The sequence below is a fragment of the Mauremys reevesii genome, linkage group 2 (genome assembly GCF_016161935.1).
Source record: "Mauremys reevesii isolate NIE-2019 linkage group 2, ASM1616193v1, whole genome shotgun sequence".
Taxonomy (NCBI): Eukaryota; Metazoa; Chordata; order Testudines; family Geoemydidae; genus Mauremys; species Mauremys reevesii.
In genome coordinates this window covers 286,397,567-286,413,563 of record NC_052624.1, presented here as the reverse complement: position 1 = coordinate 286,413,563, position 15,997 = coordinate 286,397,567, and the positions used below count along the sequence as shown (strand labels likewise).

The 15,997-nt window shown below is 69.6% G+C and overlaps 1 protein-coding gene across 1 annotated transcript in view; it reads right to left on the bottom strand.

The window, feature by feature from the left end:
• The window catches only part of OPLAH (5-oxoprolinase, ATP-hydrolysing), a 59,749-nt gene extending 44,561 nt beyond the window's left edge, over nt 1-15,188 (bottom strand). The window contains exons 1-11 of the mRNA XM_039521546.1: nt 14,892-15,188; nt 12,391-12,582; nt 9,122-9,236; nt 8,737-8,860; nt 8,096-8,291; nt 7,512-7,677; nt 6,833-6,971; nt 3,824-3,891; nt 3,476-3,744; nt 2,854-2,966; nt 306-476 (exon numbers count right to left, since the gene is read on the bottom strand). Coding sequence (XP_039377480.1) covers nt 306-476; nt 2,854-2,966; nt 3,476-3,744; nt 3,824-3,891; nt 6,833-6,971; nt 7,512-7,677; nt 8,096-8,291; nt 8,737-8,860; nt 9,122-9,236; nt 12,391-12,582; nt 14,892-15,065 — 1,727 coding nt within the window. The 5' untranslated portion in view covers nt 15,066-15,188. The remainder of the gene's footprint in view (nt 1-305; nt 477-2,853; nt 2,967-3,475; nt 3,745-3,823; nt 3,892-6,832; nt 6,972-7,511; nt 7,678-8,095; nt 8,292-8,736; nt 8,861-9,121; nt 9,237-12,390; nt 12,583-14,891) is intronic.
• Nucleotides 15,189-15,997: the final 809 nt, after the last annotated feature.

The following is a 15,997-nucleotide window of genomic DNA, read 5'->3' as shown; positions in this document are numbered from 1 at the left end:
CCACAAGAGCCCACCTGCCCCTGCGAGCCTATTGCCCCCCACGAGAGCCCACCTGCCCTCGCCCCTGCGAGCCTGTCTGCCCCCGAGGGCCCACCTGCCCCCTGAGAGCCCCTCGCCCCACCCCCACCAGAGAGCCCGCCTGCCCCTTCTCCTCCCCCCAGAGAGTCCGTCCCACCTGCCCAGAGGAAGCGGTGGGAGGTGCTGATGCAAATCCCTGGGCTGAGGGTGACGGGCCCTCGGGGAGTCCAGCCTGCATGCAGCCCCCCTGCCCCCCGAGGGCAGCCCTGGGCCTGTGGGGCGGGTACCTGGGGAAGCCCTGGGCCTGCAGTGCCCGCACACACTCTGTCTGCAGCGCCGCCATGCGCTCGTCCAGCTGGGCATAGGCCTCGGGCCCGTAGCGCAGGGAGCAGGGCTCCTGGGCCTCGTGCACCACGTCCGCCAGGGCCAGCCCGTAGGCCGACAGGATCCCGCTGTGCCTGCAAGGAGACCCCGGCCTGAGGGCGGCGCTCCCCCAGCCCTGGCACCGGCCCTGCCGCAGGGCAGCGGGGGGCACCCGGTCTGCTGGGCAGAGCGCCCAGGCCGGTCCCAGGGCGCCGAACCAACTACCCCAGGAACCACGAGGCTGGCTCCCAGTGCCCGGCCCTGCTGTCCCCGGCCCCCCACTCCCAGCGCCCGGACCTGCTCTCCCCGGCCCCCCCACTCCCAGCACCCGGCCCTGCTGTCCCCGGCCCCCCACTCCCAGCGCCCGGCCCTGCTCCCTCCAGCCCTGCTCCCCCCAGCCCCCCACTCCCAGCGCCCGGCCCCCGACTCCCAGCACCCGGCCCTGCTGTCCCCGGCCCCCCACTCCCAGCACCCGGCCCCGCTCCCCCCAGCCCCGCACTCCCAGCGCCCGGCCCTGCTCCCCCGGCCCCCCACTCCCAGCACCCGGCCCTGCTCCCCCGGCCCCCCACTCCCAGCGCCCGGCCCTGCTCCCCGGCCCCCAATCCCAGCGCCCGGCCCTGCTCCCCGGTCCCCACTCCCAGCGCCCGGCCCTGCTCCCCGGCCCCACTCCCAGCGCCCGGCCCTGCTCCCGGCCCCACTCCCAGCGCCCGGCCCTGCTCCCCGCCCCACTCCCAGCGCCCGGCCCTGCTGTCCCCGGCCCCCCACTCCCAGCACCTGGCCCTGCTCCCCCGGCCCCCCACTCCCAGCGTCCGGCCCTGCTGTTCCCGGCTCCCCACTCCCAGCACCCAGCCCTGCTCCCCCCGGCCCTGCTCCCCGGCCCCCACTCCCAGCGCCCGGCCCTGCTGTCCCCGGCCCCCACTCCCAGCGCCCGGCCCTGCTCCCCGGCCCTACTCCCCGGCCCCCACTCCCAGTGCCCGGCCCTGCTCCCCCCGGCCCCCCACTCCCAGCGCCCGGCCCTGCTCCCCCCAGCCCCCCAATCCCAGTGCCCGGCCCTGCTCCCCCCGGCCCTGCTCCCCCCGGCCCCCCACTCCCAGCACCCGGCCCTGCTGTTCCCGGCCCCCCAATCCCAGTGCCCAGCCCTGCTCCCCAGCGCCCGGCCCTGCTCCCAGCGCCCGGCCCTGCTGTCCCCAGCCCCATTCTCAGTGCCCGGCCCTGCTGTCCCCGGCCCTGCTCCCCAGCCCCGGCCCTGCTGTCCCCGGCCCCCACTCCCAGCACCCGGCCCTGCTCCCCAGCCCCACTCCCAGCACCCGGCCCTGCTCCCCAGCCCTGCTCCCCGGCCCTGCTGTTCCCGGCCCCACTCCCAGCGCCCGGCCCTGCTCCCCGGCCCTGCTCCCGGCCCCAATCCCAGCACCCGGCCCTGCTCCCCCCGGCCCTGCTCCCCCCAGCCCCACTCCCAGCACCCGGCCCTGCTCCCCGGCCCTGCTCCCGACCCCCAATCCCAGCACCCGCCCTGCTCCCGGCCCTGCTCCCCAGCCCCCACTCCCAGCACCCGGCCCCACTCCCAGCGCCCGGCCCTGCTCCCCGGCCCTGCTCCCCGGCCCCCAATCCCAGCACCCGGCCCTGCTCCCCAGCCCCACTCCAAGCACCCGACCCTGCTGTTCCCGGCCCCAATCCCAGCGCCCGGCCCTGCTCCCCAGCCCTGCTCCCAGCCCCCAATCCCAGTGCCCGGCCCTGCTCCCCGGCCCCACTCCCAGCACCCAGCCCTGCTGTTCCCGGCCCCCAATCCCAGCGCCCAGCCCTGCTCCCGGCCCCCACTCCCAGCACCCGGCCCTGCTGTTCCCGGCCCCCACTCCCAGTGCCTGGCCCTGCTCCCCGGCCCTGCTCCCCGGCCCCACTCCCAGCGCCCGGCCCTGCTCCCCGGTCCCCACTCCCAGCGCCCGGCCCTGCTCCCCCCGGCCCCCCACTCCCAGCGCCCGGCCCTGCTCCCCAGCCCTGCTGTCCCCGGCCCCCCAATCCCAGTGCCCAGCCCTGCTGTTCCCAGCCCCCCAATCCCCGCGCCCGGCCCTGCTACCCCCATCCCCACTCCCAGTGCCCGGCCCTGCTGTTCCGGCCCCCAATCTCAGTGCCCAGCCCTGCTTCCCCCCGGCCCCCCACTCCCATTGCCCGGTCCTGCTCCCCCCAGCCTCTGCCACATCCAGCAGCAGGGACACCAAAATCAGCAAACTGTGACCCTACCAAAACGAGCCAGCCCGCTCTGTAGCACCCAGCAGAGCCCCCAACACGAGAGCCACAGGGCGCCCGAGCATCCCCACCCCCGCCCTGCCGAGCCCTGTGGGGCTGTCTGTACCTGCCCTCCCTATGCAGAGCCCCAGAGCCGGGGGAGAGACCTGGGAAGTGTCAGCCCCCGCGGCCCCCCACGGGCTCTCTGGGCCCTGGCAGACACGATGCCTCCCCCAGCTCCCCGGCCCGTACCTGTGAACGAACACCCGCTTCATGCCTAGCACACGGGCAATGGCGCAGGCGTGCTGCCCCCCTGCACCCCCAAAGCAGGCCAGCACATGGTGCGAGGTGTCGTGGCCTCTCGCCTGCCAGAACCAGAGGAAGCGTCACCCACAGGGACAGCAAACCAAGCCGCCCCTCCCCCCCGTGAGACTCCCCCCCCTCCAGACTCAGGGATCCAACCCCTCCCCCGGGGAACAGAGCCCCCCCGCCCCCAGCAAGACCCAGGGAACCAACCCCGAGAACTGAGCCCCCACACCCAGCGAGCCCCAGAAACCACCCCCACCACCAGGGAACTGAGTGTGAGCCCCAGGAACCTTCCCCACCCCCGGGAACAAGTCCAGGGGAACCCTTCCCTCTCCTGCAGGCAGGGTGGGGCTGCACTTGGCCAGAGTCACCAGCCTGGGGAGGCTCAGCTCTGCGCCCGGGAGTGCTGGGTGCCCTGGGCAGAGCCCATGCACGGAGCCTGGCTCTGCTCCCAATGCAGGCAGGGGAGCAGGGGTGGGGGAGGAAAGGCCCTGCCGGCTCTGGGGAGAGGCGGGGGCAGGTGTCACCATCGTGGGGCTGATAGGCTGCAGCACTGTCCCGCCCCTACCTGGGTCAGGGAGCGGATGGGCCGGCACATGGCCTCATTGGCCACCTGGAGGAAGCCCATGGCCACCTCCTCCACGGTGAGAGGGGAGCGGGGGCCTGGCGCCTGGCTGGCCAGAAAGGCGTTCACGCGGGCAGTGAGCTCCTGGAAGCCCTGCAGGGTGGCGTCCCGCGACAGCGGCTGGTCCTCACCCGGCCCGAAGATGTGGGGGAAGTAATGGGGCAGCAGGCGGCCCAGGCACAGGTTGGCGTCGGTCACTGTCAGGGGCCCCCCTGCAAGGACAAGGGGTCAGTCGCTGCCGCTCACCAGCCCACCCGGACACGCCCCGGCACAGCAGAGCCCCGGCCTCACCCTTCCTGTAGCAGGCGGGGCCAGGATGGGCCCCCGCAGACTCGGGACCAACCACAAACAGCCCAGACCTGGAGGGGAGAGAAGGGAGACGCGTTACTGCAGCGCGGCCCCGGGGCGGGCAGGGCAGCCCCACGCAGCGGGATCGCCCTGCATTTGGGGCAGGAAGTGAAGGAGAAGCCTGTGCCCAGCTGAGGGCACATGGGCAAGAGGGAAGTAGGAAAACAGTGACCTAGATCGGACCCAGGCAGGGACAGTGCGGGTCACGCGCCAGCCCCGGGAAGTACCAGAAGCCCTGTTAGGTGCCCCTAGCGCCAGGCTGGGGCATCGGGGACAGACCCGGGGGAGAGTGCCCCCTACTGAGCCTCCCCCGGGCAGCACAGCGCTCCTAGCGCCAGGCTGGGGCATCGGGCACAGACCCGGGGGAGAGCGCCCCCTACTGAGCCCCCCCGGGCAGCACAGCGCCCCTAGCGCCAGGCTGGGGCATCGGGGATAGACCCGGGGGAGAGCGCCCCCTACTGAGCCTCCCCCTCGGGCAGCACAGCGCCCCTAGCGCCAGGCTGGGGCCTCGGGGAGAGACCCGGGAGAGAGCCCTACTGAGCCCCCACCCCTGGGCAGCACAGCACCCCTAGCACCAGGCTGGGGCATTGGGGTCAGACCCGGGGGAGAGCGCCCCCTACTGAGCCCCCCACCCCCTGGGCAGCACAGCACCCCTAGCGCCAGGCTGGGGCATCGGGGTCAGACCCGGGGGAGAGCGCCCCCTACTGAGCCTCCCCCACGGGCAGCACAGCGCCCCTAGCGCCAGGCTGGGGCATCGGGGTCAGACCCGGGGGAGAGAGCCCCCTACTGAGCCCCCACCGGGCAGCACAGCACCCCTAGCGCCAGGCTGGGGCATCGGGGTCAGACCCGGGGGAGAGCGCCCCCTACTGAGCCCCCCCGGGCAGCACAGCACCCCTAGCGCCAGGCTGGGGCATCGGGGTCAGACCCAGGGGAGAGCGCCCCCTACTGAGCCCCCCCGGGCAGCACAGCGCCCCTAGCGCCAGGCTGGGGCATCGGGGACAGACCCGGGGGGGAGCGCCCCCTACTGAGCCCCCGCTGGCAGCACAGCGCCCTAGCGCCAGGCTGGGGCATCGGGACAGACCCGGGAGAGCGCCTACTGAGCCCCGCTGGGCAGCACAGCACCCTAGCGCCAGGCTGGGGCATCGGGATAGACCCGGGAGAGCGCCTACTGAGCCCCGGGCAGCACAGCGCCCCTAGCGCCAGGCTGGGGCATCGGGGATAGACCCGGGGGAGAGCGCCCCCTACTGAGCCTCCCCCTCGGGCAGCACAGCGCCCCTAGCGCCAGGCTGGGGCATCGGGGATAGACCCGGGGGAGAGAGCCCCCTACTGAGCCCCCCACCCCCTGGGCAGCACAGCACCCCTAGCACCAGGCTGGGGCATTGGGGTCAGACCCGGGGGAGAGCGCCCCCTACTGAGCCCCCCACCCCCTGGGCAGCACAGCACCCCTAGCGCCAGGCTGGGGCATCGGGGTCAGACCCAGGGGAGAGCGCCCCCTACTGAGCCTCCCCCACGGGCAGCACAGCGCCCCTAGCGCCAGGCTGGGGCATCGGGGTCAGACCCGGGGGAGAGAGCCCCCTACTGAGCCCCCACCGGGCAGCACAGCACCCCTAGCGCCAGGCTGGGGCATCGGGGTCAGACCCGGGGGAGAGCGCCCCCTACTGAGCCCCCGCTGGGCAGCACAGCACCCCTAGCGCCAGGCTGGGGCATCGGGTCAGACCCAGGAGAGCGCCCCTACTGAGCCCCGGGCAGCACAGCGCCTAGCGCCAGGCTGGGGCATCGGGACAGACCCGGGAGAGCGCCTACTGAGCCCCGCCGGGCCGCACAGCGCCCCTAGCGCCAGGGTGGGGCTTCGGGGTGAGACCCGGGGGTGAGCGCCCCCCACTGAGCCTCCCCCTCGGGCAGCACAGCGCCCCTAGCGCCAGGCTGGGGCATCGGGGATAGACCCGGGGGAGAGAGCCCCCTACTGAGCCCCCCACCCCCTGGGCAGCACAGCACCCCTAGCACCAGGCTGGGGCATTGGGGTCAGACCCGGGGGAGAGCGCCCCCTACTGAGCCCCACCCCTGGGCAGCAGAGCACCGCTAGCGCCAGGCTGGGGCTTCGGGGTCAGACCCTGGGGAGAGCGCCCCCTACTGAGCCTCCCCCACGGGCAGCACAGCGCCCTAGCGCCAGGCTGGGGCATCGGGTCAGACCCGGGGAGAGCCCCTACTGAGCCCCCACCGGGCAGCACAGCACCCCTAGTGCCAGGCTGGGGCATCGGGGTCAGACCCGGGAGAGCGCCTACTGAGCCCCCGGGCAGCACAGCACCCTAGCGCCAGGCTGGGGCATCGGGTCAGACCCAGGGGAGAGCGCCCCCTACTGAGCCCCCCCGGGCAGCACAGCGCCCCTAGCGCCAGGCTGGGGCATCGGGGACAGACCCGGGGGAGAGCGCCCCCTACTGAGCCCCCGCCGGGCAGCACAGCGCCCCTAGCGCCAGGCTGGGGCATCGGGGACAGACCCGGGGGAGAGCGCCCCCTACTGAGCCCCCGCTGGGCAGCACAGCACCCCTAGCGCCAGGCTGGGGCATCGGGGACAGAGCGGGGAGAAGGAGCCGGGACGGGGCTGGAACCAGGAATGGCCGATGTCCAGGGGCTGGATGCTGAAGCTCAAAGCACAGCCCCTCGGGCCAGGAACGTCAGAGCGCTTGGAACAAGAACGGCCCATCCAGTCCCTTGAGCAGCAGGCGAAGCAGCCCCCAGAGCCAGCCCCACACTCGGGGGCCCTCTCTTGGCCCACAAGCAGGACTGGCGTTGCTAGGCCTGGACGGGTGTCACTGAGGGGTGTGGGAGGCTCACCCCCTTTGTAAGGGGAGTCAGGGCCCCACAGCAGCAGAACCCACCTGAGCCAGCCCGGGTCCCTGAACCCCAGCCTGGGGGAAGCGCCCCAGGAGTGGCGGGGCAGGGAAAGGCACCCACCGGAAGAAGAGCATGGAGCCGCCGCCAGCCGCCACGGTGTTGATGTCCAGCTGGGGGGCCTGGATGCGGATCCCGGCCGTGGTCGCCTCGAAGACGTGCTCGTACTCGCCGGCGTAGCGGCTGACATCCGTCGAGGTGCCTGCGGGGGTCACAGCTCAGCCAGGGCCTGGCTCAGAGCTGGCTCCATCCCCAGGGCCTGCAGCCTGCCTGGGGCAGAGCGACACAGGGCCGCCCGGGGGGGCGCAAGTGGGGCAATTTGCCCCAGGCCCCGGGCCCCACAGGGACCCCCACGAGAGTTTTTCAGGGCCCCTGGAGCGGGGTCCTTCACTCTCTCCGGGGGCCCCGGAAAACTCTCACGGGGTCTGGGCCCCCAGAGCTTCTTCCGCTCCAGGTCTTCAGCGGCAATTCAGCGGGGGTGGGGTGGGGGTGTCCTTCTGCTCTGGGACCTGCCGCCGAAGTGCTGGGTCTTCAGCGGCAATTCGGCGGCAGGGACCCCCTGAATCCTCTGGGCGGCCCTGGGGCGACATCCCAGCTTCCCCGGCCCCTGCCCAGCACCAGGCCTCGCCTGCCCTAGGGGAGCCCATCTGGGGGAGCCAGGGTCCCCCACCACGTGCAAAGGAGCTCGGACCCTTCCCACTCCAGTCACAGGGAGAGACCCCCCCCTGCAGGCGGCACCCACCTCCCATGTCGAAGCCGATCACAGGCTGCCCGTCCTCCTGGCTGTAGGTGGTGACTGCGTAGCCCACAACGCCGCCGGCAGGGCCAGACAGGATGGCCCTGGAGCCACTGAACTGCCCCATGGGGGTCAGGCCCCCGTCGGAGCGCATGAAGAGCACCTGGGTGTCCTGCAGGGGGAGCCAGAGAGAGCGGGCGAGCCTGGAGCCAGGTGGGACGAGGGGGTGGGGCCCTGCATGGAGCAGGAACCGGGGTCCCCAGCTGGGTGACAGGCAGTGCCAGGGTGGGTTCACAAGGCCAGCAGAACTGGGACGGGCCCTGGGACAGAGGCTGGAGCCAGGGAAGGGCTCTGGGATGTGCCCCCGGCAGGGAGAGGGGCCCTGGCATGGGGACACGGACCAGGCGCAGAAGAGGGGAGCAGATGAGTCCATGTGGATGAGCCGGGAGTGGCCATGTGGGGAGGCGAAGGGCCACGTCTGCCTGGGTGGGTGGGGAAGCCCCAGGGGGCGGTTCAGGGCAATACCCGCCCAGCCACCGGGGCAGTCAGGGCACGGCAGGCCCCTGGAGGCGATGTGCTGCCATGCTCACCTGGAGCTGCGGGCTGAAGCTGGCGCGGAAGCCATCGAGGTAGCGGTGGATGCAGGGGGTCAGGTAGGCGTCGGCGCAGGCGGTGTACCCGCGCGGCACCACCCGCACCATGGGCATCACCGAGGAGGACAGAGACACGTGCTGGAAGCCCAGCTCCCGGGCCAGCGCCCCCACCTGCTGCTCATGGGCTGGCCAGCTGCCAGGGAGAGAGAGTGGAGTCAGGGCCTGGGGAGAGCCGTGGGGCAGAGGCGCCCGTTTCCCCAGAGCAGGGCACCCCCGCCCCAAGCCAGACGGGAGAGCTTCCCAGCCCCCTGGGGCAGGGCCATGCTAGCAGCTGAGCAGGGGCGCTGGTGGGACCCCGAGCCGGGCAGTGCCCAGTGTGGGGGTGGCACAAGGCTGACCTGCTCCCCAGGCACATGCCAAGCCCAGCCTTGGCTTTGGAGGTGCAGGCTCCAGCCCCGAGCGGCTCCGAGCACCGCGAGTGGGGTGGGGACCAGCACCCATCGGGTCTAGGCTGAGCCCAGTGCTCATCTCACCCCTGCCCGCGTCTGCCCCGTGCCCTTGGGGATGCCCCCAGCATGTCACCGCACTCGGGGCCACGTAGGCGACAGGGGGCCTAGCGCCCACCCGGAGGGACTCACGCGTAGGAGTGCAGGAGCACCACGGCCAGGCTCCGGATCCCCCGCGCCAGCAGCCGCTGCAGCTCTCTCCGCAGCATGGCCAGGTCCACGGGGCGCTGCACCACCAGCGAATCCCCCGTCACGCCTGGGGAGAGGATGGAGCCACGGTAGAGGGGCCCACACATGCAAACCGCAGCCCCAATCCCCCTCTGGAGGCCACGGGGCAGAGGGACAGAGAGCAGGGCAATGTGGGGAGGGGAACTGGGGCATTGGGAAGACACCAAAGGTGCACGGCTGAGCCCCCTCCATGGCACTGCCCTGGGTATTCACCGGGGGCGGGGGGCGGTCCAGCCGGCCCTGACTGCCCCCTGTCTCTGCTGCCCTCCGGCCGGCTCCAAACACCTACCTGAGAGCGCCTGGCCGGGCTCGGCCCCAGGGAGCTGGCAGCCGGCGCGGTGCAGGATCAGCCGCTCGTCCACCTCAACCACCTCCTCATACAGCACCTCGGGCACTGCCACCTCCTGGGGAACCGACAGAGAGGGGCCCGGTCACTGCCAGGCTGGGGGGCTGGAGTGTGGAGACCAGCCCCAGGGCAGGGCCAGTCACGCGCCCCCCGCATGGTCTGGGATTGGCTCTCGTCCCACCACGCTAGGGGGCAGGGGGCTCATCCTCCCCCTCCTTGCTGCAGTTCACTCCACCACTCTGGTCTCCTGCTGCCACCCCCCACCCTCCAAGCGCTTTCCTCGGGGGCTGAAGGGGGTGTACATTGGGGTCCCCACTCCCCAGCCCCGCCACGTCCTGCCGCACCCCAGTGACCCAGGTCTCTCTCCGCTGCTCCGGCTCCCCACAACTCCCGCCCACCCCTGGTGAGGGGCTGAGTCCCAGGCCCTGCTCCCGCCTGGCCCCCTGGCATTGGAGGCCCCCGGTTCAGCCTCAGGAGCTTCCCCCTTCCAGATGGCCCTGGAGGCGACTCCCCCGCCCTGGCTCCGGCTCCAGCTCCGGCTCCTTGCTGCAGTCAGTCAGGGCTCCACCAGGACCAGCTGCTCAGGGCTCCAGGGCTCTGATCTCTCCCTCCCAACCCAGTGTCCCAGCAGCACCATCACACAGGAGTTTAACCCCTCTCGCCCCAGAGAGGCTAAGGGTACGTCTACACAGCAAACCACCCGTGGCACCGGCTCAGGACCCGGGACAGCTGCCTCGGGTCCGCGCTACGGAGCTAACAGTAGCAGTGCAGACGTTCCCACTCGGCTGGAGCCGGGCTCTGACCCGGTGGGGGGGGTCTCGGATCCTAGCCTTCAGCCCAAGGAGTGACGAAGTGGGAATGTTCTGGCTGTGTTATGCGAGTGCTGAGTGGGGAGCATTGACCTGGGAAGGTGGCAGGGGTTTTGCTGGGACTGTCTGCACTGGGGAAGGGAGGACACCTGAGCATGTAACCTGAGAACCCAGGAGGGGGGGTGGGAGGCCAGGTGACACCTCTGCCCGGGACACTGGACAAAGGCTGGGGGAGGAGCCGGGGGGAGGCTGAGTGAGAGGCTGGAGGGAGTTTCACTTTGGAGCTGGCTGGGAAATGGAGAGGGGCCCAGATGGGGCTTGGGCTTCCCAATGGGGCTGTGGCCTCCCTGGGGGCCCCAGACGGACCTAACTAAGGGGGGGTCCTGTTGTCTGTACCGGCAAGCCCTGTCCTGGACTGTGTTCCTGTCGTCTAAATAAACCTCCTGTTTTACCGGCTGGCTGAGAGTCACGTCTGACTGCGCAGTGGGGGGGCAGGACCCTGTGGCCCCCCCCAGGCCCCCGCTGGGGGGACTCGCTGTGGGAAGCGCACGGAGGGGCAGAGGATGCTGAATGCTCCAAGGAGAGACCCAGGAGGTGAAGCCGTGGGAGCTTCTTGCCCTGCAGACAGGCTGCTCCAAGGGAGAGGAGGCTCCCCAGAGTCCTGCCTGGCTTGGTGGGGAGCAGTTCCAGAGCATCGCCTGGGGACTCCGTGACACAAGGCCAAACGTCTGCACTGCGTGTGGAGCCCGGGGCCCTGAGTCAGCTGACCGCTGTGTGGACATACCCGAAGGGAGACGGTGGGTCAGGCCTTGGCTACACTGGCACACTGGCACACCCCCCTGAGCGCAGCCAGTTCCAGCGCTGCAAAGCGCCAGTGTAAACAGTGCCCCAGCGCTGTAAGCTAATCCCCACGGGGAGGTGGGGTACCTGAGAGCTCTCCCAGCCCTGGCGCCGCGACCACACTCGCACTTCAAAGCGCTCCCGCGGCAGCGCTGTACAGCTGCAAGTGTAGCCAGACCCTCAGTCCAGTCCCACCAGACCCTTCCATCTAGAACAGGTCCCAGAGCCGACAGCCAGCACACACACAACCCACCCACCCCCCCGCAGCACTCAGTGACCGAGCCACCTGGACTGGGGCTCTCTGGGGTCACCCCTGGGGTGTGTGGTCATTTCCCCCAGCCAGATGCCTCCAGGCAGCCGCCCATCAGCACTCGGCAGAGACACCTGGAGGGCTCCCCAGGCTTGATCTGTAGAAGCTCAGAGATCAAAGGGTTTTGTGGAGAGGGAGCTCCTTCCCCTGGGGCTCGGGGGGGGGGTCGCTGCAGGAGAAACCCAGGAGATTAAAATAACAAGGAGTCTGGTGGCACCTTAAAGACTAACGGATTTATTTGGGCATAAGATTGTGTGAGTAAAAAAGCCACTTCTTTGTTGCTTTTGTGGATACAGACTGTGACAAAGTGGGAATGTTCTTAATGTTTTCTCTGAATACTGTGTGGGTGCCTCAGTTTCCCCTATGCATTTCTTAAGTCTCTAGGTGGTGGGATAAGGGGGTGCGATTGTTGCAGAGCCCTAGAGGGCAGGGGTGTGAAAGGGTCTGCACAGAGAATGGCCTGTCGTCTAAATAAACCTTCTGTGTTACTGGCTGGCTGAGAGTCCTGGTGAATCGCAGGAAGCCGGGGGTGCAGGGCCTGGTCTCCCCCAAACTGTGACACTCAGAGATCAAAGGGTTTTGTGGAGAGGCAGCTCCTTCCCCTGGGCCGGGGGGAGGGGAGGGAGCTGCAGGAGAAACCCAGGGGATTAAAAGCTCAACCCAGACCATGTGCAAGCAGCAGGGGTGGGGGAGCCTCCTGGCAAGAGTTGGGAGGATCTGTGGGTAGGGCTGGAGCAGCCGCAGCTGCCACGTGGCCCCACAGCCAACCGAGTGCAGATAAAGGGGGGCGGGTACTGCAGCCAGAGATTAGCTGTGGAATCCAGCCCAGACTCCTTCCAAACAATAGGCCCCTTGCACTGGGTTCCCAAGGACATTGTCTGTGGGTCAGTGGACAGGGCCCTCCCGAAGGACGATTCCCCCAGGGCCTCAAGTGCTGGATTCAGGAGAGCACCCTGCCGGCTGGAACAACACAGCTTGCGCTCCGGCTGCGCCAGCCAATCACCAGGTGCAGCGCACACCCCGCCCTGCCCGGCTGCCCCTGGCATGTGGGAAAGGGGCCCTGGGGTCAGTGGGGGGCTGGTTTACTCAGAGACAGAGCAGGCAGGAGAATCCTGCCCAGATTCCAGATGCTCCTGGACCCAGGAGCTCCTTGCCCTGGCCACACTTGGAACCCAAGGCCATACGAAGCCCTGTCAGCAGTAGGAGCCTGGCCCAGGAGAGGCACAGAGAAGGAGGCAGGGCTGGGGACTCACCAGGTCAAAGATTCTGGGCCGGGCTTGGTTGCCGATGTGCAGGAGATCCCGGAAGCCCTTGGTGATCAGCAGCGCGATCCGCTCCCCCTTGCGCTCCAACAGGGCGTTGGTGGCCACCGTGGTCCCCATGCGGATCCACTCTATCCGGGATGCATCCAGAGGGTGGTCGGGGGGAAAGGGAGTGCCACATTCCTGGGGGAAGCTCCTGTCACTGCAGGCAGTCTCCTTCCACAGCCAGTAACACCCTCCATGGAGCTCAGATCATCTCGTGCCCATGAGCCCAGGAGAGGAGAGTCACTGTCCCCAGGTCCAAGGTGATCCAGCGAGCCAGTGGAAGAGCTACAAACACCCCTGGAGCAGGGCCGGATTAACCTTTTCTGGGCCTGGTGCCAAATATATTTGTGGGCCCCCATGGAGGCAGTGGAGCCTGGCGTGGGGAGGTCAGTCCCCGGAGCGAGGGGCCAGCCAGGGGCAATGGGGCATGGCATGGCAGGGGCGGCCCAGCCCAGTGCAGGGCACTAGGTACAAATCAGCAGTTGCCAGATGCACAGTGGCCCACCCGGCCCTGTGCTGCCAGCCTGTCCCTTCCCCTCGGGGGTGGGCCTATGCCACTGCACACAGCCCCCCCCCCCCCGCCCAACACCCCCCGACTCCCTATAGCCCGAGCCCCCCCAACTCCCTCTGCCTAGCACCACCCCCAGACCCACCCACAAATGCACAGCGCCCTGCACAACACCACCCCTGCCCACAGCCCCCCCACAACTGCCCAGCACCCCCTGTAGTAAGAGGAGGCCCTGAGATATAAACCTTGGTATCAGAGGCCTGGTATGAGGCCTGAGGCCTGAGCTAAAGTAATGGGCAAGACTTTGCTAACATAAAGCAAAGTGAAGCTGTGAGCCAGAGGCAGGCCCTGCTCACAGGAGCTGGCAAGGAAAGGGCTGATGCTGCAAACAGAAACACACCTAACAGGTACTGGACCCCAATGATCAGAACATTCGCACACTCGTACACTCCACACAGATAACAGGGAGCAGGCCGACCCATCCCAATGACAGGGCCAAAGGGGAATATGATGGCCGGAGTTGTTTTGTTCGAACCAACATGTACAAGGTGAGAGGTGGCACCTTACTGCATAGAGGGGCTGCACCTCAATACGTCAGGAGTGATGTGTAACGTGTTTGCACCAGTGTATAAGAATGCACCCCTGGGGCGGTGTCTTTGTCCAGCCTAGGGGGCAGCTGAAAGTCCTGCCACTGACTGAGCTGAGTCCATTGCCAGGGGGCTCATACTCGTAGTGTGTCCTGTAGAGTAAAATCTAGAGGGAACTATCATTGTGCTTCGTTTGACAATAAACCTGGCCGACGTGCCTTCGTACCTTACTAGACTCTGTGCTCATTGGGGGTTCTCTCGGGGTCTGCTGGGTCAGCGATCTGCAGAGCTGGGGCAGCACACAGAGGGAACACGCACGCAGCCAATTGATAGCAACATTGAACAAAGCAGAGCACCACGCCGGTAGCATCTGACAACACCTCCCACTCCCTAGTGCCCCAACACACCCCCATACTCCTCACAGACCCACTACCCCACGCCCTGCCTCCCAGCCACACTCACGGGCCCTGCTGGGAGGCGACTGTGTCTGCCCGACTGAGCCGGCAGCGCAGCCAGGGCTGGTCCCGGGGCCAGGAATCGCTCTGGCCCCTCGGGAGTGGCGCAATCAGCCAGGCCAGGACCTGCCCGGCTGGGCTCCCTTAAGACCCACTTGCCTGGAGGGGCCCAGCCAAGCCCCTGCCCCCCAACTAGCTGAGACTGGCCAGGCTTCTGCAGCAGCCCCAGGTGGCTCAGCTCCCGGGAGCCAGGCGGGGCCCCACAGGTGGTGGGAAGCAGAGGCTGCCTGGAGCAGCAGGGGATGGGGCCAGGTAGCAGAGAGGAGCCCTCGGCCAGCTGGTGGGCGGGGGGAGCCAGCGGGGTCTCGGGGCCCCTTCTCAGCATGGGCCCGGCTCCATGGCGCCATTGTAAACCCGGCCCTGCCCCGGAGCCAGCCTGGCTTCCCAGCCCAGGGCTAAGCTGGGTGGCCCACCAAGGTCTCCCCTCCTCCCTCTGGCAGACCCAGGCCTTGGGGAGAACAGGGGGTGCTGGCTGGGCCCCCAGCCGGACAGATCTGTCGGGAGAGCGCCCCCCCCCTCCGGGTATCGCACCCCGCGCCTCCTTCCTGCAGGAAACCCAGCTGGGCCGGGGAAAACGCCCCCCCCCCCCCGATGGGCCGGCTCACAGGGAGACCGGCCAGCGCTGGCAGCGGGGCAGAGCCACAGCCGGGCTGCTGCGATCCCGGCAGCGGGGCGAGAGGCTGCTCTGGGCTATTGGGGCCAAGCTGGCTGCAGCCGGGGCCCGCTCCGATCTGCCGAGGTGCCAGGGGCTGGGCGGGCACCTCGGCTCCAGGACGCTGGGGTCAGGGCCCGCTCCTGGCCGGGCCCGACCCGTCCTACCCCGGGCCCTGCCCTCACCTCCTGCAGGACGCGGCGGATGCCCTCGGTGGGCGCATCGCGGTAGCTGGCCGGGTTCTCGGACAGCAGCTTCATCACGCGGACGCGCCCCCCGGGGCAGCGGGCAAAGATGTCGGTGAAGGTGCCCCCGCGGTCAATGGCGAACTGGAACTTGCTGGGGCTCGGCCGGGCCATGGCTGGGGAGGTGCCTGGGGAGCCGGGCCGGGCGCAGGGCGCTGCGGGCAGAGGAGAAGGAGCAGCTGGCTCCGTGCGAGCCCTGGGGGGAGCGGGCCGGTCCTGCTCCGGGAGCCCAGCTGAGCCCGGCACCGCCCCGCCCCGCGCCCCGCCTGGCACCGGAGAGGCGCCGCGCTGGGGCCGAGGGGTGCGCTCCGCGGGGCTGGGAGCCAGGAGGCGGGGCTGGAGGCGCTGGGGAGGGGGCGAGGCTGGACGGGCTGCAGCGGCGGGGGCTCTCGCTGCGGCTGCCGAGCCCCGCTGCAGGCTCCAGCCCCGCCAGCTTCTCCGCCCGGACTCGGTGAGTCCGCACCCGCTGGCCCGGCCAGAATTCACCGCTCGCCCCAGCGCTGCGCGGCGCAACCCCGAGCGCTCGCGGGCAGGGACTCGCCGGGCCCCGGCCCGGCGCCCGGAGCGGGTTACCGGGAGCCAGGGCTGCTGCGGGAGCGGCCGGGTCGGCGCAGTGCGCTGGGGGAGTCTCGCTGAGCCGTGGGGCCGCGGTGATCCGGGGTTTGGGAGGGGGAATGGGGCGGGAGCAGAGGGATTTGGAGGGACACTGAGGCAGTGGATGGAAATGGAGCACTGGTGCTTGGGGTGGGGGTGGAGAGGGACGGCTGGGGATGGGGGGTGATGAAGTGGGATTTTTTGGTAATAATGTTGAGGCTTGTGTGTGCCTCAGTTTCCCCTGCATGCTGCATTGCTACCTGGGGTGGGAAGGACTGTTTGCTCTCCAGGCAGCCTGTGAGAACTGGAGGATTTTCCTGGTTTTTCCGTGTTTCCCAGTGGGTTGCATGCACAGGGGGTGGGACTCAGTGTCCCCGGGTGTTACTGGTTTAACGAGGTGAGGAGGACTAGGGTGACCAGACATCCTGATATTTGGGTGGTTGTCCCGATAT